At 40.1% G+C, this 25,195-nt stretch overlaps 1 protein-coding gene across 2 annotated transcripts; it reads right to left on the bottom strand.

Annotated features, from left to right (window-relative positions):
- Nucleotides 1-2,038: 2,038 nt before the first annotated feature.
- chd4a (chromodomain helicase DNA binding protein 4a) lies at nt 2,039-24,959 on the bottom strand. Of its 2 annotated transcripts, none has more exons than XM_053489835.1 (41): nt 24,729-24,959; nt 24,097-24,227; nt 22,431-22,549; nt 21,995-22,243; nt 21,710-21,828; nt 19,740-20,008; nt 19,489-19,613; nt 19,248-19,380; nt 18,975-19,144; nt 18,204-18,440; nt 17,727-17,930; nt 17,425-17,636; nt 16,242-16,373; nt 15,877-15,976; nt 15,562-15,753; nt 14,857-15,057; nt 12,705-12,842; nt 12,124-12,245; nt 11,851-12,024; nt 11,574-11,715; nt 10,067-10,198; nt 9,862-9,979; nt 8,334-8,458; nt 8,161-8,253; nt 7,918-8,056; nt 7,540-7,709; nt 7,251-7,428; nt 6,962-7,048; nt 6,615-6,706; nt 6,395-6,528; nt 6,146-6,290; nt 5,850-6,006; nt 5,386-5,489; nt 5,083-5,308; nt 4,555-4,617; nt 4,313-4,468; nt 4,121-4,229; nt 2,972-3,104; nt 2,703-2,898; nt 2,453-2,616; nt 2,039-2,319 (listed from the first exon to the last, which is right to left on the bottom strand). In XM_053489835.1, exons 2-41 carry the CDS (start codon nt 24,158-24,160, stop codon nt 2,305-2,307), a joined length of 5,838 nt encoding a protein of 1,945 aa, XP_053345810.1. In that variant the 5' UTR covers nt 24,161-24,227; nt 24,729-24,959; the 3' UTR covers nt 2,039-2,304. The 2 variants fall into 2 exon arrangements, with proteins under 2 accessions (XP_053345810.1, XP_053345811.1); XM_053489836.1 differs by having other exon boundaries at nt 5,386-5,486.
- Between the last annotated feature and the right edge of the window lie 236 nt (nt 24,960-25,195).

The following is a 25,195-nucleotide window of genomic DNA, read 5'->3' as shown; positions in this document are numbered from 1 at the left end:
ATTGATTTAAAAATATTACTCTTGACATATAAAGCATTAAATGGTCTCTTAATCTGGTTCAAGATTACAATTGTCTCCAATAACTACCTGGACCCCATATTTACATCAATTAACAACAACTGTTATAGCTGAACTGCCTGCCACCTAACACACTGCATAAATGCAGATAAATTCCTACTTTCTGTTTCACCCAAATAAGGGTGGGTTCCCTGTTGTGTCTGGTTGTTCTCAAGGTTTCTTCCTATTACCATCTCAGGGAGTTTTTCCTTGCCACCGTCGCCCTCGGCTTGCTCAACAGGGACAAACTGACCATTTTGATTCATACACATTCAAATTCCATAAAAACTTAAGTAATTCTTTTAATTGTGTAAAGCTGCTTTGCAACAATAACAATTGTTAAAAGTCCAGGTAGTTATTGGAGGCTCAGGTAGACTTGTAGGAATTTCCAGTGCTGAGTACTTCCAGTACAGTACTATTGAGCAACTGCAGCCAAGTCAAGTCCTCAGAGAGAAGCAGCTGTCAACATCAGTCGAGGGCAGAACCGTCTTTATGGTAGATTGAAGCCGTCCCCAGACACCAGACGCATCCCAAAGAGACACTTACACACACACTCTGCCTAAGATCTGATCTAAAGAGGACCCACCCCATAACCGACAGCACCCAAAGGATCTGCTGCCAGATCTGGTGCCAAACAACAGCACACCCCCAGAAACCCTACCATTCCTGAAGGGCCACTGCCACACTGGTGGCCAAAGGGAACCCAAAACTATAGGTGGTTTTAATTTGATGGGTAATACTTTCATGCCTTCTTTTGTAAGCATGCATTAGGTTTAAGATTTGATCATGGATTTTATCTTTATCCAATAGATCAATAGATCTCGTTTTCTGAAATCATTAAGACAACATGCTTAATTCTTATAAGGTACATCTATTAAATAAGACACTTTAATCTGTTTTTATTGCTAAGTCATTAGAAACCACCTAAAAACCACTGATCACATATGTATAGTATGTTTACATTTTCCAAAGCAACAGAATAAATGTGTAAATACATACAGAAATTCTCCTTTAGCCAAATTCTTACAGTTCAATCTTAAATTCCTATAGCCCAAGCCATAATGTTCAAAGAACTGGTTTTTACCCAATTGTTTTGGATTTTTCAAAAGATGTACTGTTGGAGTTTATCCATGGATTAAATACGTTTTCATTTTATTGTATTCCAATTTTAACACTTGCACCACTTTTAAGACACAGCTGAGATTTCCTTTTTAAAAGGAGTTTTGTAATCCCTTCTATTCTTTTAATTCCACTTTACCACGAAGATACACCTGGCCTCTGCTCGGCTGCGGTCACTCAATAGTTCAGGACTGAAACTTCCTATAAGTCTACCTGAGCCCCCAATGATGAACTGGACTCTATATTAATTTAAAGACAACTGTTATCCTGTGCTTTCAGCCTCCTAACAGTATGACTGCAGATCACCCAAATGAGGATGGGTTCCTCTCAAGGTTTCTTCCTACTGCCATCCCAAGGAGTTTTTTCCTTTCCCCTGTCGCCGTCATCCTTGGCCTGCTCATCAGGGACAATCTTATCATTTTGATACATTCACATTTCATACAAACTTTTATAATTCTTTTGATTGTGTGAAGCTGCTTTGCGACAATTGTTAAAAGCACTATACAAATAAAATGTAATTAAATTTTAACTGAGCATTTTTGTTGGAGCCATTCTTTTTAATTAGCCTTAACTGTAGATAAATTTACATGCATTTGTACCACATGTGCTGCTAAAATGATGGCTGTTACGGTCGTTCTTGATATGTGATCTCCTTTAGGTGTCCATTAGATGAAAAATAAACATGACAAGCATCACATCACAATCGTGCCATATGCGCCTTTACATTTCTGTTTATTATTATACCCATAATACCCATGCACATCTCAGCAGAGAGCGTTTTTTTTCACTGCAGCTCTAAACATCATCTTTAGCAAAGATTCAGCACAAGACCCAGGACTACAAGAACTGTGTACAAATTGGATAAAGGTTTTTATAACTTTTATTTTCGGTCCCAAAAACCATCATAATAACATTATATCAATAATATTAATAAAGAAGAAATAGGAAATAAAAATGAAAATAAAATAGCTTTAAATTCCACAAACTCCATAGTTCTCCTACAGACTCATGTCCATTTGTAGGTAAAGGGGTGTGGCTTCAAGCTAAGGCGAGATGTCATCTGAGGTGTCAGTCAGGAATGTAGAGGTGGTGGATGGTGCTTGAGTGGTGGGCTTGAGGCTGTGCAGGCTACTGCTGAGAAACCTAGAACAATTCCAATAGACCAAAAATAAATAATGAGTTTCATGGGTTACAATTAAGCAAAAATCATTTCACTAGGATGCTCCTCAATTACAGGACAAAAATAAAATAAGTCGGACATTTTTTCCTTTGGTACCTGCTGGGACTGTGTCTCTGGGCCTCTGCTGGCCAAACGACTGAGAATGTTTCTTTCAGACATTTGCAGCCGCACAGCAACAGGCGGTATCCTGGCAATGGTTGCTGGGAGACGGGTGACATCTGCCTTCATGTCACTCAACAACTCCTCAAGCTGTTTCAGCACTGTTAGAAATGAAGATAAATTGAGTAAGAATAAAATGGCTACTCAGATGACATAAATAGCCAAAGTTTCCGCTGCTGCAACCCACCTTTGTGCAGGACCGCATTGGCAGGCTTGTTCCCAGACATGGACTCCTTGCTGAGGTGCTGATGTGACTCAGCCAGGCACTCTACCTCACTGAAGCGTGTGTTCAGAGCCATGGAGGGATGAGAAGGATCCTCAGTCATGTTTAAATATGCTGCCCTTCGTAGCTGTTCCTCAATTACCAATGCCTGTTCCAGCAGCTAACGAGGAGGTCGGAAAAGATGTTTGAAAAAAAGATGATAAACTTTTAAAATGAATAAAAACTCTTTGTACCTTAAATCTCCGGGCCAGGAACTTGTTCTTGATCTCCAGAAAGTTTCCTCTGTTCATCTCACCCTTGAAGGGTTCATTGAGAATGGCAAATTTTACATCATTTTGAATATCCTGCCACCGAGCATAACCATGTCTGAGAACAAGAAGTTAAAGGCATACATACAGCCAAACAGGCACTTGCAAAGATTAGGGATAAGCATGGCTGCAATTTACACCACTGCATTGTGTATGTGATAAGCATCCCCCTTCCCACTTTTTTTCTATTATGTGCATTTCTGAGCCACCTTGATAACCAGGTGTTTCGTCAAGTTTATACCCAATAAGCTTCCCTGGATTTGCCTGAGACACTAGTTTTACATGAACCATATTCCATTTTAGCCATGATGGTAATTCCCCCAATTGCAATAAGTGAGGGTAACCACCTCAATCAGAACAGTCTGACTCGATTGCAATGAATCATCAGTGGGAATTAGAGCTCTAATAATCTGTTCAGGTAACCTAGGTAAACATTAGCCATGTAACACCAGATCCAATAATTTCTCTCTGCAAAATAAATATATAAATTAATATTCTTTCTGAGCATGTCTGCCCTGCATGCGGGGGTAACATTAAGTGACGTGACAATGCTCCAGGCGGGAAGTTTTCCTTCCATTCCAGATCAATAAACGCTTAGAATAACACCACAGTCAGGCTTTACATGGTGTTGGTGGCTTAGAGGTGAAGACCTATTTCAAATGTAGTAAAACATCTAACCAATCATAGATGAGACTGAATTCTCGTAGCCAATTACAAGCATCAGAACACAGTGGTTAGGCTCTCTATCTTTGCCAATAAATCACAGCTTCTAAGTTGGGGGGGGGTTTAGATTGAATGCTATACAGGAGGAGTTTACATGGATGCTGATCTAATTAGATGTCCATAATCAAACAGATCAGTTGGAATTATTTCAATTAGATTAAAGAAATTACTGTCTTTGTTAACGCTATAAGTGTGGAGAATTGATGCACAAGATTTTAGTGCGGCCAACTTTACATTATGCACATTGCACTACTTCATTTACTACTAACACTACTAGTTATTACTAGGAGGACATCCTTACTAAGGATCATGTGTACACTTCAGCCACATAAAAGTAGAAACAAAGGATACTGTATGATGCCAGCAAGGAGCCAGTAATCATGCCGGCGATGCCATATCTCATTGGTTTTCTTAGTAACTGTGGCTGCTCGCTCCTCATTCTGCCACAGGGAGTGCAACTCTGCAAGACACCAACATGTAATAAATTAAACATCAAAAATGACACAAGAAGATTAAAAAAACTTGTTTATTCATTTCTCTTACCAGTAAATCCTCCGTCTGCAATGTTGAACATGAAACGGGTCTTCGCTTTCTTTTTCTCTTCGCTCGCACCTGCTGCCACGACGTCTTTGCCACCATCACCGTTTTGTAATTTGGCTGGTTCTTCTGTTTTAACAGACTCCTTGTCATCCTTTTGGTCTACAAGGAAAATAGAGACAGTCTCACTTTTACACTAGATTCTGTTTTTCAAAATTCAAAGTAGGCAAATATGAACCAATTCCTACCTTTCTTCTCATCTGATGCAGGAGTTATGTCGCTCTTGTCAGCCTTATCTTCTTTCTTTTCATCTGATGACACGGAAGGTAAAAATATGTGAGTTTACAAAAAAGAAAAAAGCTTCAAGTTGCATTTAAGTTTATTAGATGCTTCTACTTTTTGGGGAATAGCAAATAATGGCAGAAATTATTTGGCTTTCACTTTCACTAACCTAGTGTCTTTTATGTAGTGCACTTTTCTGACAAGCAGTGAGACAGGGAATTTCAGATGAAAAAAACATTGTGAGGGGATACTTCTACTGGAATATTAACAAAAACAATTTGGGGATCCTCTATGACCCATGCTAACTTTATATATTATAATATATAAAAATATATTTTGGAAATAAAAAATCTAGTCGAAGCTCATTGTTGCTAATCTTCACCCTTATTAGCAAGGAGTGTTAACTGTGGCCAACCTGCCTACTTGAAGATTATATACACTTAAAACCTCAGACAGCTGTCCTACTTAGGAATCAGTACACTAAAATTAATCACCTTTGTTTATTGAGTCATCTTTTTTCCTTTCAGAATCTTCTGTCTTTGTCTCATCACAAGTCTTGCTTTGCTCAGCAGCTTCTCCTGTTTTCTTCTCTTTTTCTTCTTCTCCACTACTCGTTTTCTCTGTATCTATAGCGGACACAGAGGCAAGTTCCTTTTCTCCTTTTTCTTTCTGTTCAGCAAGGGAGGGGATCTTCTCATCGTCATCAGGAATAGCTATAATCTAGGAAAAGAATTTGCATTTAATTATTATTTTAAAACCTTATTAGCAGGGGGATAACTGGACCCATCGTCACTCACCTCTGTTTCTGACTTTTTGCTCTGCTGTTCATTCTCGGCATCTTTTTTCCCTTCTTTCTCTTTTTCAGTCTCTTTAATTCCATCTTCAATCTTGGCAGGATCTTCTGTAAAGTGTACAAACAAAGGTTACATTATTCATTCTACCAGGCTGCTCATTAATTTGCAGTGGCTGATAGCAATGAGAATCCAGTAGACTGTGCCTCAGATAAATATTTTTTATAAATAAATGAATAAATAAAAACTCTGGTAGACGTTTTGTTTTAAATATCTAAATCTGAATTATTTGTAGTGTCATACTGGACTGATATTAGTTTTAATTATGTTTGCATTATCTTTATACAAAATATCACAGGTCTTTGATGTATGCGGCACTGTTTCACAACTCTACAACAACTAGGCTTATTGTTAATACTAAAACAAATTTTATTTATAAGCCATGGAAGAGCTGTTAAGATGAAGCAGACCTGGGACGGGCGTGTTGGGCTGTGTGTCTGCCGGAGTGCCAGTGGAAGGAGTTTTCCCCGGTGAGTCAGGGTGTCCAGCAGCTACTTTTTTATTCTCTTCCAGCTCCATCATCCAGGGCATGGACCACTGACCATTCACATGCTCAAACTCTTGCACCTGGGGGGGGAACCAAAAAAAAAAAAAAAATAAAAAAAAAATTGTACAAGCTGTCAAACATTATTTATTTAAGTCATATATGCTGTTTTTTATTAACTCCATTATTTAGGTAGGCAAATATTACTTTAAATGTTTTTACCTTCTTGCGGATCAGCGACATCACTCCGATTCGAGTGAGCACATGCTGCCGTGACAACCCTTCTCGTGGCACACCATCAGCAAACGTTTCAGCACCATCAGCACCGGGCTCACACAAGTGCCTCATAAACAGAGACACATATGCCCTGAAAAAGGGGGGGGGGGATAAATAAAAATCAGTGATGCATAAAGCCCAGGCAGATTCCTGATGCACATCACGCGTGGGATAAACAACAAGTCTGACACATACTTGAACTCCTTTTCAGACTTCCCCCGCAGGTCTCTAACCAACCACTGGGTGGTGAAAGCATCCTGGGGTGGCATTCCATATCGCATTACAGCATTTAAAAAGGCCTTCCTTTGGCGTGCATTGAAACCCAACACCTAAAATAAAAATGCCATGTTAAAGACTCTTTACTGATACTGTTTGGTTATTAAAAAAAAAAAAAAAAAGCTTCACATTAGCTCACCTCAATGTTGCCTCCCACTCTGGCCAGCAGGGGGGGCAAAGGCTTATCTTTGTCGTTCCTGAGTCCTTTCCTGTTTGGTCTCCGAGAGTTTGCTAAATTTAGAAGAATGTAACAGATCAGCAGAGTCAAAATAGTTGGGTCACAAAATTTTGTTTTTAGAGCAATGTGGGCAATGTTTAGGAGATTTATGGATGCAGTAAGAGAGGACATGAAGTTAGTTGGTGTGAGAGAAGAGGATGCAGAGGATAGGGTTAGATGGAGGCAGATGATTCGCTGTGGCGACCCCTGAAAGGGAACAGCCGTAAGACAAAGAAGGAGAGCAATGTGGGCATGATGAAGTATTTTACCTTCTGCTCGCTCATCAAAGTCCTCATCTCCTTCTTCTGAGGCAACAGAATAGTCGGACTGACCATCAGACTGATCATCCTGCCAGTCTGGTGTGGGGGGGATGGAAGTGGGGAAAAAGAAATAAAGAGAAAATGTCAGGTTCATGGGTGCTACAATGTATAAAAGAATGTCAGACTTTGAATTTTAATTTTCCACTGCTAATGAAAAAAAAAAAAAAATAAATAAATACAAAAACACCTTTACAATTTAACCCTACGTAAATTTGTGTTTAAATGCTCCATCTGATACCTCTGTCCTCCTGTGATCCATCATTGTAGTTGACTTGTTTACGGATGCGCTTGCCCTTGCCAAGGTTGCGCGCCAAGTCTTCCTGCTGCTGCTCATAGTGATGTCTAAGCAACTTCTCCCAATAATCTGGATCCACGCTCTCCTCCTGCTTTATAATCTCTCTCTGCACCTCCTCCTCCTGTTACAGAAAAACTGATTTTAACCTCAGCATTCAACAAGTCAGCGAACACTACAATGCAAGTCTTTTGTTTTACAATTAAGGGTGTCAAAAGATTTGCTATACACCAACCTCATCGTCCTCATCTTTGACCACATACTGAGCCACTTTGAAGGAACTGAGGTACTCGTTCATACTTTGAAGCTCAGTGTCTTCTGTAGCATCCTGGTTACGGTCCAGCAGCCGGTCGATAGCTTTATCGTCATAATGAATCACACTGCTATCCTCCTCTTTGTTTTCCCCTTAATAAAAAAATTTAGGAAAGTTTTTGTTTAGTATTCAGCCATAATTATTTTATGGAATATTTCTACCTTTCTAAGCCACATATTTAATCCTGAAGCAGTTTTTAACGATCCTCGTCCATATTCCTTATAAATACAGAGCCCAAATTAAGCCCAAAACAAACTGGTTAGAGTAGCAGGTTCGAACAAAGTGATGTAGCACACTGACCTTCTCCATCATCTTTAAACAGCTCCTCTGTGCCAAATTTGAGAATGTCATCAAGTTCTTGCTTGGACATGGAGCCTGTTTTGGAGCCCAAACCGGGTCGTACCACCAAGTGGGTCAGCATCATCTTCTTCTTGGCCACCTACGAAAAAGAAAGATGGAGACATATGGTTAAATTAAGGAATTAAAAAATAAAAAAAAAAAGCTTTCATAGGTTCAGTAAAATATTCTGAAAACAAGCAATACCTGAGTAATTCGTTCCTCCACAGAAGCTTTGGTGACAAAGCGGTAGATCATGACCTTTTTGTTTTGACCAATTCGGTGGGCTCTGCTGAAGGCCTATGTAATAAACAAACAAAAATAAATAAAACAACCGCATCAGCATCAGTTTATTTTGATGATGCTGGACCTGAACTTGCCTGAATGTCATTGTGAGGGTTCCAGTCTGAGTCATAGATGATAACGGTGTCGGCTGTGGCCAGGTTAATACCCAAGCCGCCAGCTCTAGTAGATAGAAGGAAAACAAACTGAACAGCACCAGGAGCTGAAGGACAAATGAGAACAGTTTAGCCTTCCTTAAACAATGAGACACATCTGGTGAATTGTAGTTTTACATAATGAGTTTCTTCACACAAAACTCGCATGAACACTGTTAACTCGCAGCTGTAATTACCTGGCAGCAAAAATATCATCATACAAGATTAAAGTTATGCGACACCACACAGATAAAGCTAGAGTGTATATATCTTTTGCATGTTCTGTATGTACAGAGTGGGCCAGAAGTTTCCATACATAGAAAGAATTTTTTTTTGTTTCAGATACCCCAACAAGATGCGTTTGACAAAAGAGCAATGAATTGAATCATACTGATGATGGGACAGGAAGCAGTCCCATAATTTTTTTTTTTTTACAGAAAACATGGAATGAACATCCCACACACATGACATTGTGGCAATGTGTTTACAAAATAGTAATCATGTAGAGCATTTTATATGAATAAATTGTTTCTTATTAAAAAAATATATATGTTTTTTTCCCCCCATGTTTGGAAACTTACCCTTGTATACAGGCCTAAAAATATAATGTGGAGAAACGCTGTAAAAGGTTTCAGTGACCCACACCGGTAGCGTTGTAGAGATCGTTCCCTTTTGGGCAGATATTTTATTAAAACAAAGTACTGTATGTGCATCAATAACGGACGTAAACTTTGTTCTAGTACACATGATATTCTTTGGGCTGTTTATCTGTATGGGTGGGTTTCCACCCTGCCTGGGTGGGATTTCTCCAGTGTGAACTGGCAAATCTGACAACACTGATTTTGCTATGGTTAGCACGCTCCCAGTGTTAATACAATCTGGTCAAGACAATGTAGCCAGAAAGTGTTTTGAAGAGGAAAAAAAAAAAAAAAAAAAAAAAAAAAGTTAAAATCACGACCTTGTACCAAAAATGCTTTCAGCAGATGGAGAGAGAAAGAAGAAAAAAAAAAAAATCCAACCTGATGCAGATTTGGCATTTATTCTACTTGGCAGGCAAATTACAAGCACTGCAAATTTGATAATTTGTGGTGAAATGGTTTTTGGGAAGCAACTAACCGCTTCCCAAAACCTTCCTGTGAACATGCAAGGACCGGTTTCTCTGCCAGTGTGCTGTCCTGGCTCTGACAAGTGTTGCATTGCGTCTGCATGTCCATTCGTGGCATTTCATATACTGTACAGTTGGGCTGTACAGTAGACATGAAGCAGTGTAATCAGGTCTTGCAAACTATTAACACATGCATGCTCCTGATGAGCTAGGGGGAGGGGCTGGTGGAGCATAGAGGAAAACAAAGAGGGAGATGGGCAAAGTCTCTCCAGGTTTTTTAACCTCATGAACTGTAGCTTCAAGTGCAAATGTCCAAGACATACTATATCTCAGTCAGTCCAATATAACCTGTAAATAAATACTTACCATTAAAGCGGTCGATGGCCTCCTGTCTCATCGCCCCAGTGATGCCGCCATCAATTCGCTCATACTTGTAGCCCTCATTCTCCAGGAAGTCTTCCAGCAGGTCCAACATTTTAGTCATCTACACCAAGTATAACACTTAATTAGTCCATTTCCTTTTCGTATGGATAGTGCCTGGGTTATGACAGCTTATGCAATGTGTATGTACCTGAGAAAAGATGAGGACTCTGTGGCCTCCCTCTTTTAGCTTGCGAAGCATTTTATGAAGCAACAGCAGTTTTCCAGAAGACTTAGTGAGTGCACTACCATCATACATCCCGTTTGGCATCTTGGGTGCTTCCTGTTTAAAACCAGGGGAATCGGTTTAGAACCAGTTAACCATCACAAATTCACCATCAATTATATTCAGAACTGCTCACCCAGAGAGGAAGGACACTTATAAAACTCACTTATGCTTAATAAAAACTGGAGTGTGCATTTACATTGGTGCTCAAAAGCTTGGGATCACCTAACTCCATGGTTGTTCCTGAATTTTATTTCTTCCTAAACTAGAAAATAATATTGAAGACGTTTATCCAAAATATTTAATAATCTGCTTTGAACAGTTGATATTAAGATGTATATCTGCTACTTCTGCTCTGTAAATCCTTCATAACGTCTCTAATCTAAGATGCTGGTTGTTAATTGGTGATTTCTGAGGCTGGTGACTCCAAACAAACTTCTCCTCTGCAGCAGGGGTAAGGTTTTGGTCTTGCTTTCCTGGAAAAAAACCTTCATGAGAGAGTTTCATCATGGTGCTTGATGGTCTTTTTTTTTTTTTTCCACTCGATGTTCCAGAACAGCTGACCTTCATGTCTTGAAATAACAACCGACTGTTGTTTGTTACATAATTACTTAATTCCATGAGTGTTATTTCATAGTTTTGAAATCACCAGTATTGTTGTAGAATGTAAAAAATAAATCACTAAACAGAAATTTGAAAATGATTCTAAACTTTTGAGCGGTATGGCATTTAAACGCATTTACTTCCCATTTTACAACATACAGCAATTAATAAAGTGCAAGCAAAAGCTTTTAGTATCTACATCTTATGTAAACATGCATACAGTTTCTACATACACAGAGTTTCTTCCAATATTGACAACAGTTAGACAAGTCAATTAAAATGTAAATATTTTTTAGTAAAAAAGATTTTGTAAAAAGTTAAGACAAGTGTCGATTATTCATAGCACCATTCTCTCATAGCACCAGACTCACTCTTATTCATTGTTTATACCGCTTTTATCCTGTATTCATGGTCACGGGGGCCTGGAGCCTATCCCAGGAGGCTTAGGGCACAAGGCTGGGTACAGACTGGTCAGGGTGCCAATCCATCGCAGGGCACACACACATACACTCAAACTACAGGCAATTTGGAAACGCCAGTCCACCTAACCTACATGTCTTTGGACTGTGGGAGGAAACCGGAGTACCCAAAAAAAAAAAAAAAAAAAAAAAAACAAGCACGGGGAGAACATGCAAACTGCATGCACACAGAGACGGGAATTGAGCCTGGCCCTGAAGGTGCAATGCGACAGTGCTAACCACTACACCACCGTGGCACCATTCTTTGATGCTTAAATTAATATATTTAAACCTGTTTATGCATTTTATGTAGAAATTCTGCATTTTATATTTATAATCACGGAGTTGCATACACACTGCAAGTGGCTTACCATAGCAGCTACGGGGAAAAGGTAGGGGTGATTGCAACATTTCTTTAGGTCCATTACCACATTGAGCAAGGACACTTGATTTCCACCTCCTCGAGTGTTCAGGGCCTCAAAGTTGCGGGTAAGAATAAACTTGTAATATTTCCTAAAAAGCAGAAAATCGATCATTAAAACATGTTTTTCTACAAGACCGTGAAAGATAAGACAGTAAAAGATAACACCTAGCCTCTTTAAAAAATAATATTAATAATTATCCAGCCCTAATCATTCCCTCACTCACTTCTGCATGGGACTGAGTTCGACTCGGACAATGAGTTCGGTCTTGGAGGGCATGTGTTTGAACACATCAGCTTTAAGTCTCCTGAGCATGTGTGGTCCCAGCATGTCATGGAGTTTCTTTATCTGATCTTCTTTAGCAATATCAGCAAATTCCTCCAGGAAACCCTCCAGGTTGCTGAAAGAGACACCAAACACATCAGCTACATGTTGTTGATGAGTAAAGCAGGGAAACTAGTCTCGTGCCTTTCTCTACCTCACATACGCACACACATACCTAAATCTCTCTGGTGTGAGGAAGTTTAGAAGGTGAAAGAGTTCTTCCAGGTTGTTTTGGAGAGGAGTTCCCGTAAGCAGCAGTTTGTGCTGAAGAGGGTAATTATTCAGCACTCGGAAAAACTGTGCAACACACACACACACAAAGGGGATTTAAACACTAGTTACTTTGATGTGCTTCAAAAACAACAGCTGGTCAAACTGCTGAATACAGATAAGAATAAACATTTAATAAAGGCTTTCATTAGGTCATTTTGCTTTATAATTATAATTATTAATTATCTGCTACAGTGAATTAACGAACTTGAATTGTTTTTTTGTTTTGTTTACCATTCTATGACGGTTAAAAAAAAAAAAAAAAAAAAAAAAAAAAAAGGACCCCTTATTCACTTTTTTTTTTGCCATGCAAAACTGGGGTCAAGCAGAATTTTATAAGACATACCAAACTTAATCCCTAGATCTAGCTGTCATCATCTTTTTTTATTCACTGAATCAGCTTTTTCTTTTAATGGGTAACATTTTATGGAACCCTTGGGACTTATCACTGATCGTTCCAGTTTGGCATGATTTCTTTGGACATACCTTGGACTGGTTATTTTTGAGCCTGTGCGCCTCATCCACAACCAGACAGGCCCAGTCGATGGATCCCAGGATGGCCATGTCAATAGTGATCAGCTCATAGGAAGTCAGCAGCACATGGAACTTTACAGAAGCCTCTTTCTGCAGAAATAAAATAAGGGGAAATTGTTTTTTAAAATCACCACCAGATTGCAAAGTCTAACAGGCAGCAGACTGATAATCCTTTTAACCACTGGACTATACCATGTGCTCAAATAACCTGCGCCCACACACTACAAAAAAATAAAAATAAAATAAAAAAGTAACTTGGTCTGTGAGTGTTTTGCAAGGCAAGCAAAACTTTTTAAAAAATGTTTACCTGATAATCGAGCGAGGTCTAGAAATACGAATAATATGTATACGATTTGTCACAACTGTTCCAATGATTCATCTCATGCTGCAGGATTGTGGGTAATCGTCTCCCATGCTTAGGCTCAGTGTGTGCGCGTGCGTTACTCATATACAGTGGGGCAAAAAAATTTTTACAACTATGAGAGACAAAACAAAACAAAAAAAAAAAACTCCAGAAAATCACATTGTAGGATTTTTTAAGAATTAATTGGTAAATTCTTCAGTAAAATAAGTAATTGGTCACCTACAAAACAAGCAAGATTTCCGGCTCTCAAGGGACCTGTAACTTCTTTAGGAGGCTCACCTGTCCTCCACTCGTTACCTGTATTAATAGCTTGAGTCGAACTCGTCATCAGTATAAAAGACAGGCTGGGAAGACTGAATGCTTTGGGGCTGTTTTTCTACAAAGGGACCAGGATGACTGATCCAAGTAAAGGAAAGAATGAATGTGGTCATGTATCATGAGATTGAGTGAAAACCTCCTTCCATCAGCAAGGGCATTGAAGATGGAACATGGCTGGGTCTTTCAGCATGACAATGATCCCAAACACACCACCCGGCCAACGAAGAAGTGGCTTCGTAAGAAGCATTTCAAGGTCGTGGAGTGGCCTAGCCAGTCTCCAGATCTCAACCCTATTGAAAATCTTTGGAGGGAGTTAAAAGTCCGTGTTGCCCAGAAATATCACTGCTCTAGAGGAGATCTGCATAGAGGAATGGGCCAAAATACCAGCAAGTGTGTGAAAACCTTGTAAAGTTGTTTCACCCAGATGAGGATGGGTTCCCTGTTGAGTCTGGTTCCTCTCAAGGTTTCTTCCTATTACCATCTCAGGGAGTTTTTCCTTGCCACTGTCGCCCTCGGCTTGCTCACCAGGGACAACCTGCTCATCTTGATTTATGCACACTTACATTTCATACAGACTTAAATAATTCTTTTAATTGTGTAAAGCAGCTTTGTGACAATGACAATTGTTAAAAGCGCTATACAAATAAAATTGAATTGAATTAAAGACATACAGAAAACGTTTGACCCCTGTCACTGCCAACAAAGGGTATATAGCAAAGTATTGGGATGAAATTTTATTATTGACCAAATACTCATTTTCCACCATAATTTGCAAATAAATTCTTTAAAAATCCTACTATGTGATTTTCTTATTCTGTCTCTCATAGTTGAGGTATACCCATGATGAAAATTACAGGCCTCTCTTATCTTTTTAATTGGGAGAACTTGCACAATTGGTGGCTGACAATATTTTTTTTGCCCCACTGTATAGTCAACACACGTGTGTGTGTGTGTGTGTGTGTGTAAAGGATTTGTTATTTTGTGTAGTGACTAATCTTTAGTAACTGTATGGACCTTGTGAAGAAAAATGTTGAAAAAACAAAAAACAAAAAAAAAAAAAAAAGGCTTTAGCAGTGCAGGAGATAATTCTGTGCCACGTCACATTTCTGTCTAATCCTCAAAAGAAGGCAAAAGCAAGGGACATTAGAGAGGCTCCTTGTTAAAAATTTCAGTTGGCTGACAGAGACTGTTAGAGAGCAGTGATTCAGTTAGAAAGTGTGTGAGTGAAAGAGAGATGCCTTTTTTTTGCTCACACCAGCCACAATTCTTTTCAAAGGTAAATTGCAGGTTGTATTTTTTATTAAAAGGCATGCTTTGGGAACAAATGATGCTCGCAATCCAAGGACTGCACAACAAAAATACAGAAGTCATCCAGACAAAAGAAAGAAAGTAAAAGCACATTCCTAATGAATCTGAACCTACCTTCATCCTGGAAGCCTTTTTACCTCCACGAATGGCGTTGTCCTCAAACGAAAACTCGTTCTCTCTGATCACAGCTCTGCTGTCCTTGTCACCAACGTAGGTGACCACGTACATGTCGGGAGCCCACATCTCAAACTCTCGCTCCCAATTAATAATGGTAGAGAGAGGGGCACTGACCAGGAACGGCCCTTTAGAGTGACCCTAAAAAATAAAGGAATATTTAATAATAAATACACACCATCCACGCATAAAAATTTTAATAAAATTTATACATAACAGGGGTTTACATCTTTTAGAAGCCCGTTTGTATTCTTTATAAATAAAAAATATCTTTCACCTTTAATAATGAAACAATATATTGTAACATGAAGCAAGAATGTCACATCACAGACAATACAGAGTCACAAAAGCTATTCAGCTATATTTAATTTTATTTTTAAAGACTTTTCTGAGGTATTGTACATGGAGATACAGCAACCACAGATCACCAGTGTGTGGCGTATGTGTGAGATCTCTGACCAAACAGAATAAATGCTTGCATTCTGCACTTGAGCCAACAGGTGGCAGAAATATTGATTTGTAGACTGGCTTATATGCAGAATGGACATCCATGTTGATTAAATTTAAACATCTACTGAGACGTTCTTGATTCAAAATGGCAACTGCTGACTTCTTTAAGGGCTCATCACACAGACAAAGACACACCTCTTTGTAGAGTGAGTAAAGGAAGACAGCAGTCTGCACAGTCTTTCCTAAGCCCATCTCGTCAGCCAGGATGGTGTCAGTGCCCTGAGCCCAGGAGAAGCGCAACCAGTTCAGCCCTTCCAGCTGGTACGGATGTAGCGTCCCACCTGTCGTGTCAAGATATTCTGGCTGACGCTCAAACTTTATGGTGGGCTGAAACAGGACAATAAAAGATCATCATTAACTTTTACTATTACAATGCCTCTTTTTGCACAGCGACTGCTTTTTAGGACATTGTGACACACACATACACACTTGTCCTCACATTATACTCACATCAACAACTGGGTTGTCCGGAGGTCTATCCAGCCTCTTCATTTTCCCTTTAATCTTCATTTTTTTACTCGGTCTGCCTTCATCTCCCATCATGAGCTCCCTATTGAGAAGAAAGTGCACAAATACGACAATGCAGTTAAAAGTGTATAGATATGAAAAAGAATGAAACCTGGCAGTGTCTATTGTGTATTAAAGCCATCGCTTTCCTAACCAGCTTCTTTATTACAGAAAGTTAAGTAACTCGTATGTTTCTCTTTTTAAACTCAATCATATCAAAGTCAAAACTCCTCACTTTTGAAACAAGCAGTGTCTAAAGGGCATTTACCAAATGGTTACATGAAATTGTGCAGGCGTGTGTGTGTTACCTGTGGTTCCAGTACTGCAGTTTGTAGGAGTCATACTCCGGGATCTCCATGTCCTCGGACTCCCAGGTGGCCTGGTCATAAGGCAGGTCCCTCCATTTGATGAGGTAGTGACAGTTATTTTTCTTATCCACGCTGGACAAGAGGAGAAAGAGGTATTAAATATTCTTGCAACTTGTGCAAGCAGTAAACATCCAAGAGAAAATCTCATTAGGCATTAATGTGAATAAATATATGATATTTATTGTAAATTTATAGATAATACTGAAGTCATCATCTAATGACATTTGCTACTTTTTTTTTTTTTTTTTACTTTTCTCAGGCTGATATTTAAAAAATAAATAAAAAACACAAGGATCTTAATCCTGTTTCTGTTCATCTAGTAGGTATTTCAAAATATTTGGCCAATATATCTCCTGCACCCCCTTTTCATGGAGTCTGCATTTCAGTTTGTTCATACATCATATATCGGCTTGCTCATCAGGGACTATCTGACCATTTTGATTTATACAAATTCACATTCCATACAAACTTAATTAATTCTTTTGATTGTGTAAAGCTGCTTTGCGACAATGACAATTGTTAAAAACGCTATACAAATAAAATTTAATATTTTGATTCTTGCAAAGAAACCCAATGATTTCTAAATTGGCTATAAACTGTCATCGCAGAATGTAATATCAAATAATTAAAAGCTAATCATTAATTAACTTTGATTTTAAAAATCTTTGAAAACACAGACTCAATTAGTCATGACTTGACAAAGAAGATTCAGTACTTACTGTATTTTAGGAACATTTTATATGAAAATTGGGTAATAATCTCTAAATAAATAAATGTATTCAGTACAACAAGAAATTATTTAAAAAAAAACTTCAGGAGAATTAGGAAAAGTTCATACTGTATTTCCTGTACAGAATCTTTCAGCTTGATTTTTGTCAAAAGGCATAAACATCTAATTTGTTATCACTATTATATCCATAAGCAGCAAAGAAAATGGATGGGAAGGGCACAGTAAGTATGTTTTGCATAGTACACGGACGATCAGTGGCAAAATTTCAAGAAAATAAAACATTTTAATAAAAAGATTTTTATAACATTTCCGTTAGTTTTGTACAAACTCCTACTCGTGGACTATTCTATCCCAATCCAAGATCAACAGGAACTGTAAAGCGTGGAGTCTCACCTGTGATTGAGGATGCGGTGAATCATCATCCACTCCATTTTGATGCCAAAGCGGTAATACTTCTCCTCCATCTGAGCATAAATGGGGTCTTTGTTCTTTCTCTTTTCGCTCTTTTCATCTTCGCCATCACCTCCAAAGTCTATGGGTGGTGGCTCGTCCATGTCATTTTTGCGCTGATAATTTCTGAACATCACCTGGCAATGCAGTTCCAGCTGGGGAGGGAAAGAGCACCTTAGTCTGAGTGTATTCTTGTAATATGACACATGTAAAGATGACAGAACCGTTTCAACGTGTGTGCAGACCTGCAGCTCAGACACCCAGGAACAATGCCAGTAAGACATGTTCTGCCACTTCGCGAAGAATTCCCTCTCGGGCCGACCAGCCAGCGGAGCGGGGTCCGGGGCACTAGCTGGGAGTTCGGGTGGGCGTGGAACAGGGGTGGGGGGCGGGGGGTCTCCCCAACGCCAGGTCAGGATCTTCTGCACTTTTCCCTTTAAAGGAGGACACTGGAGGAGGAAGGGAAAAAAGTAAAGTTCCAAACAATCCAAAAAGTATTTACATTTTGTATTAATTACTTTTATGTATTTATTTTTTGGGGATGTGGAACGAATATTATGAGTTTCCATTATTTCTTATGGGAACATTCGCTAAGCTATGCTCGTAATCCAAGGTTTCACTGTACTCATTCTCAAATAAAAACCTCCAAATCTGAACCTCCAAAAGCTGCGCTGCTTATAACCCCGCCCCAACCTCAAATCGCACACTGCAGGTTTACTCACAGTACAACGCGGACAGATCCACTCTCCATTGGGGATTTCAGGCAGGGGAGGATTGAGGCAGTGAATGTGGTATGAAGAGGGGCAGGTGTCACAGCACAGCAGCTCTCCTCCATCCTTACACACTCTGCAGAACTCCATGTGGTGGTCATCTTCTTCTGCCTCGCCTCCACCAGCATCGTTCTCCTCTTCACCATCTGAAGCCTCCTCGCGTGCTTCCCACTGAATACCCTCCTTTTCCTGAAAGACAGTTTTAAACAGGGCTTTAAGATTAGCTAAATTTTACCAAAGAAAGGGGTGTATTCAAAGACAAACACAAAAAAAAGTTTTTATAAATATACCTATACTGCTAAATTCCCTGCCTCATCCCAGTAATAAATCATAGCAAAAACGACTTTAAAAAAGGATTTAGTTTATAATAACCTCTGTGACCGGGGGTTGGGATGAAGGGTGATAAAAGGGGACCTAAACAAAAGCACCCTTTTAATTTGACTTCCTACTCAAGACGATCTCCTCAACTCCTCAGAGCTCAGTTAGTGACATCAGAACAACATGGCAGAATGCTAAACACGCCAGCACTGCTTAAAAATTTTAAGACTATTGTATATACAGATGTTCATCAATCTACATTTCATAACTGGAGGTTGATAATGGTACGACAGGCTTACTAGATAAAACTTTGGGAAAGTTTCAGTGAAAATACATTGCTAGTAACCCAAATAAAGCTATTTGATAAACAAAATGGTTAGCCAACAGTGAGTATTTGTCACTTACACAGTGTGGGCAGCTCCAAGTGCCTTCAGGAGCTTTCTCCATATCAGGATCCAGACAGACCATGTGATATGCTCTGGGACAGGTATCGCACAGGATAATCTCTCCTCCCTGCTGACACACCTCACAGTAGTCTTGGTGGTCAGTCTCATAACCGTCAGCATCTTCATCCACTGAATTAAACATAAAAGACAGAGTGATCAGACTTGAATTCTTACTGAAAGGTTTGCCGTGTCAAACTACACCAAGTTTGTGAACTACTCATGTTCTCCATACCCTTCTTCTTCTTCTTGGGCTTGGGTTTCTTTTTTGAGCGACTGCTGCGGCTATTGGAGCTGTCCGACACGGAGACGCTGTTTATGCTGCCATCGTCAAAGTCACTGTCTACGTCCATGTCGTCATCTTCACTCTTGATAAGCAAGCAATAAAATTTATCAATTTATCCATCAGCTGTAATGCAAATTATAGTGATTGGTGAGAGGGACAGGTAAACCGAAAAAAATAAAAGATCACATACAGACGAGCGCTTTCTCTTGCTGTTGAAGCCACCCAACTTGATCTTTAGAGGTGCAACTTTCTTAGTCTTGACCTTCTTCTCCTGAGGTTTGGGAGTAGGTTTGGACTTTCTGCGGGCATTAGGACCTGTGAACAAAACACATCAGCGGGTGTCAAAATATAGAATAAATAACCGGTCAGATAATACAAATAATCCAGGAGCTAGTTTAGACTCCTCGCCGTTATTATTAAAGAAAAGTCGTCTCAGCTCACCCTTGCCCTCTTTAGTCTTGGCCTTGCGGAGCGGAGGAGCAGGAGGGGGCTGCGGCTCGGCAAGTGGAGCGACTGCAGGGGCAGCGGACGGAGCTTCAGCCGCGACCATGCTCTCCACAGCTGCAGCCACATTTGCGGCTGCCAAGGCAGCGTTGGCGCTGGCAGAGCCACGCAGGGGGTTGTTGGTGCTGAACTCACGCCATTTTGCCCCAAGTACCATCATCATTTTGGAGACAGCAATCTTTGGGTTCTTTGCTGCAATAAGAGGCCTGGGAAAACATTACACAGCATTCGACCCCATTCAAAAGTACAGCAAGTTTTTTTTTGCTATATGTCGATAAACATTCGGCTTTAATATCAAAACATAAACTAGGTGAGATAATATTAACTTTTCATTTGCATTTTTCTTGCTTGCCATAACTGCATTACCTACATCACCAATACAATACATTTTTCTTTTGCGATGCTTTTTTTGATGGAGTTTCCTCTTCAAGAGGTAAAATGCTGCTCAGTTGGGTTAAGGTCTGCTGATAAAACCTTGAACTCCTTGATCAGTGTGCTGTGGCAAGTCTATTCTGCGGGAACTCGGAGCACACCATGGACGGGATGCCAATCCATCACAGGGCACGCAAACATTTCTGCATATCTAATCTGAACGTCATTGGATTGTGGGTGGAAACCAGAGAACCTTGAGTTAACCCACCAAGCATAGGAGAACAAGTGAACTCCATTCACACAGACCCAGAGGTGGGAATCAAACCCTTGACCGTTAAGGTGAGGCGACAGTGCTAACCACTACACCAACCAAATCATCAGAGCTATTATTCATGCAGATGTCTAATCAGATAATCTCAAATGAACTTCTGTTATGGCCATACAGTTGAATTGACACACACACACGTTTTACGGCCACCTGTCTTTTAACTGCTGCTCACACTACATTAGCGAACAGAAGGAAAGGGCTGTGTACATGGATTCTCTATCGCGAGCATGGACAATCTACTCTCTAGATTTCCGTGATCTTCCATTGTGCCTACCGGGAACCTGCGTGTGATCTGAAAACTGGCCAATTCCAGTCACTTGCCAATCAATCTGACAATAGTTTCTGGCCATGTTCACATCAAAGTTCAAAATGTTTGATCCGTGCCTTTAACCATGACATGGTTGTTTGGTGGTACAATACAGGCTGGTCTAAATATTTAAGAAACTAGTCAGCTCTTCATACACAACAGCCTCTAGGAGTTTACATGGAAAATTGCAAAAAGCAAAAATATTGAGCAAGTGACAGATCTGTGTGGAAATACCTTGTTAATATGGCAAGTCAGAGGGAAAAGGTCCGAGCAAGCTCTGTGTGCGCGCACGCGTGTGTGTAATGAATACTGACTGATCAAACACGAGAGCCATTCTTAAAAATCGTGTGCGTTAGAAGCTGCACAAGCTCACTGTCAAGGTGAGTTTTCAGGCTTTGAAGGCACACGAGACGGTAAAACATCACCGTTTCCTTATAATCCTACAGGCAGCGCACTCTGAACTATTCACACATTTTCATCCTATGTGGTAGGTGTGACTTATTCGCTCCGTTTGTTTTAAAATAATAATTATGGAGGGTGACAGAGATACACACTACTCAGTTAAATGTTTAAATACAAGAGTTTAAGTTACGTTGTATTTTTAAAATGCTGCACTTGGTTTTTAAGAAAGAAAACTAATGTTATATGTTCACATTCAATTAATCATTAACGTTTTTTAAAGGTTTTAAATTGTAACAAAATATAACATTAAATGGGGATATAAAATCATGTTACTTATAGAATCTCAATTTCAATTAATTTAGCACCGAGGTGTCATGATATTGTATAACATATAGAACACATACACACACACGTACAGTATATAAGAACAACCTTCAAACATGACTCAAGTTCAATCTTTTTATATGTGAAATACTGTGTCTAAATGGCATATCACACCTGACAAATTGACTGAAGGCCTTGTAGTTTGTAAGAGACCTGTAGTCCTCTTCAGTGAAGACATGGTCGATGTCCTCCATGCCCCAGGTATCCAGCAGCTGGGAGGAGGTCTTCGGCTCCTAAAAAAAAGTACACGTTTGCAGTTAATCGTTATAGAATAGTTTTAGAATAATTTCTGTCTCTTTTACAAACCTGACCCTGAGCTGACAGCGTCAGGTGCAGAGTTGATTTGCTGGAAATTAGCTTTGTTATTTGAACTGCAGCAACTGTTGCGCTAATACTCACAGAGCTATCATCATCATCTTCGTCCTCCTCTTCCTCAGGCTCCTTCCTCTTAGAAACAGCCAAGCTGGAGCTCCTGTCAACACCAGCATTATTCCTTTTCTTGTCCCTGGAGGTGCTGGCTCTCTTTTTCTTCTTTCTGCCAGGCGTATAATCACTGCCCTCGCTGTCAGAACGCCCTCCAGGCCCGTCTTCTTCCACCTCGTCCACCTCGTGCCCTTCTACAGGCTCGGGGGAACTCAGGGGAACATCCTGGAGGGTGGAGGCGGGTGAAGCACACATTCTAATACAACCAACTATTCAAAAATAAAATGTTTTTTATATTGGTGTTTTGATGCAGTGTGACCTATACAGCCTCTTCAGTAAAGAGAGACTGAAAAAGAGGCACTAAAATATTTTCCCAAAAAAAAAAGTTATGTGTGGTATCTGTTTGGCGTACCTCCCTACGAGAGCGCTGCCTCTTGCTGCTTTTGTTCTCACGACTGCTCTTCTTGGCTTTCTTCTTTTTTTTCACTTTAGGGGCTTCATTCTCTGACAGGTCTTCTTCCAGGTCATCATCTGTAGAAAAGACAGATGTGACAAGATCTTAGATTTAATTTATTTTAACACAAACAGTTTCTGACTATAAATACATGTGCCTTCTTTGAGCACACTTTTTTAAACCCTACCCAAAGTTAGCAAAGGAAATTTTGGCTCTTTGGTTTGTTCGGTTTTCTGTGGTGTGGCACACAGACAGCAAAGAACTGACAGTATGAATCGGATGTGGACTCAGCAAAAGCACAGTGAGCATAATTTATTTATTATAAATATAAATAAAGGCCGGTTCAGCAATACGACCAATCTATGTGACATGGCATGTGGAAGCCCTGCTTGTGAAAAGTGAAGGTACATATTTCAGTAACATGACCTCGGCAAATGTGAGTCTAAAGCCTGGATATTCACATTTAATTAATATAAACAACCAAGGAAAAACAAAACAAAAGCAGACAGGTCTATAACCAGTTTGCACACCCAGTTTTCACACGATAAATTCTGTAACTCTTTTTTTTGCCACAAACTGAAAAGAACAGAAAGGACAAGAAGGCTGGAGCCTCCAGCATGGCATAATTTAAAATAATAATAAAAAAATGGCTGGTTCAGCAATTAGACCTGATGTTTGTGTGTGTGTGTGTGTGTGTGTGTGTGTGTGTGTGTATAACTGTTGGCCGTTATATCGGACTTGGCATGTAGAAGTACTACTTTGTAAAGTGACCGTCTAATACTAATCATTAAATATTTCAAGTACCATAACCTGGACAAAGTGACAGTCGGTATATGCAGGTCTATAACCAGTTTGCACATCAGAAAGTGAAGAGAGAACAGAAAGGACACGAAGGCTGAAGTAGTGTGGCTTCCTCCCTGTGTGTGTGTGTTGGTGTGTGTGTGGGAAACCCCATTACGAACAACTGATAAGTGACGTCCTTAAAGCGCCCTTTCTCTCGTAAAAAAAAAAAAAAAAAAAAAAATCACGACGGAAAAGAGAGACAAAACAAAAACAACCGACTCGTCATGTTTCTGTTGATCGGAAACCGGAGAGTATTTCAGCAGATCGCTCTGTAAACTCGGCTCTCTGATATAAACATCTGCGAGAAGCGTGGACTCGACAACAGCTCCGCCAGCGCGCGCGCACACACACACACACACACACGAGAGAGAGAGAGAGAGAGAGAGAGAGAGAGAGAGAAACACCGGTAGGCCGCAGACAGCCATGCCGAGAATCAGCAGCTCTCCACAACGCTAACCGTAAAGTCGTAAAGTTTAGTGAATGAGGTTTGGTACCGGAGTGTTTAGTGAAGAACCGCCCGCGATTTACCACGACGAGCTGCTGGTGTTTAACCCGGTAAAAGCCATTAGCAAGTTAGCTAAACTAACATCAGTGGGCGAAATGTCACCAAATAAACTATGAAACAATGAAAAAACATATCAGATATTTTTCTTTCATTACAAAGGGATGAGTTTAAGTGTATCTCAGTACAGAGGCTTTTCCCTTCAGTTCTTCGAAAGACTTAGCACTTGCACTGTGACAATTTTATCACACAAACAAACAAACAAACAAAGAGACCTACCTTGCATCAATGACAGCTCTTCTGTCGTTCCGAAATCATCTCTATCGTCCTCACTCCCAGACATGGTGTGTGTGTGTGTATTTTCACCGTCTGGCCTCAGGCTTAAACACTCACACTCCTCTTCCTCAGTGCTGTGGTTTCCGAGGGAGGGCGGGAGAAGAGCCGGTTTCGAAGAGGTTCACATTAAAAGCACATTCAGAAAAACGGAAGTTGTTCAGTGTAGCTAATGAATCTCTCACTGGGAAGTTAATTTATGTTATTTTAAAATCAGTAAGATTTCCGTGTACGTGTAAAAATATAAGAACATGAAGAAAAAAAGCCAGTGAAACTTGTACACCCGGCAGAATCTTTCCTCAGGCTAGCGAGGCTAAAGCTGATTAGCTTTGTGCTAACTGTTAGCTCTTTCACATCGAAAGCTAACGCGCAGAAGCGCGTGCGTACGCGCGCGCGTGAGTGTGTAAAGCTAGCTGCACCGGCTAAATGTGCGCGCGCGGCGGATTTATCCTTTGATGTTTCTGAAAAAAAAACACTTAGCTTAATTATTATTATTATTATTATTACCGACAGATTCCCGATTACTGAGATTAACTAAATGATGGTACGAGTAGACAATGTAACGCTAATGTACTCACACACAGCCTGAGTGTAGCCGATGGTTGAAACAGAAAGGAAAAAACGTGAGGCGGTCTCCGGGTCCCCTGTCTCCCCGGTATCCCCTGTCTCCAGCACTAAACTGCCTCCTTCTGTGTAACTATAAAGCTGTAGGATTTTCCGCGGTGTACGGTCCGTCCGCCGTCTCTTCCTCTCCCACTAACACCCCTTGCATACACACAAAGAGATCAGGGGGCAGACATCCCATAATAACCCCCTACACACATATATACACACACTCACCCCTCCCCCCACTCTGCATAGTTACCTTGCAACATACAGACCATAATAATCCACACCCCCCCACACTCATACACACTCTCTTCCCCATTCCACCATGGCCCTTAGCAACTGTTACCATAGGGACATTCACCCCTCCCATACCCTTGAACATCCCATAATAATAATGAGCACAGTCACTGACATCCCACAATAAGCATAACTCCAA

Source organism: Clarias gariepinus, chromosome 28, assembly GCF_024256425.1.
Source record: "Clarias gariepinus isolate MV-2021 ecotype Netherlands chromosome 28, CGAR_prim_01v2, whole genome shotgun sequence".
NCBI lineage: Eukaryota > Metazoa > Chordata > Actinopteri > Siluriformes > Clariidae > Clarias > Clarias gariepinus.
This window is presented reverse-complemented; position numbering and strand designations above follow the sequence as displayed.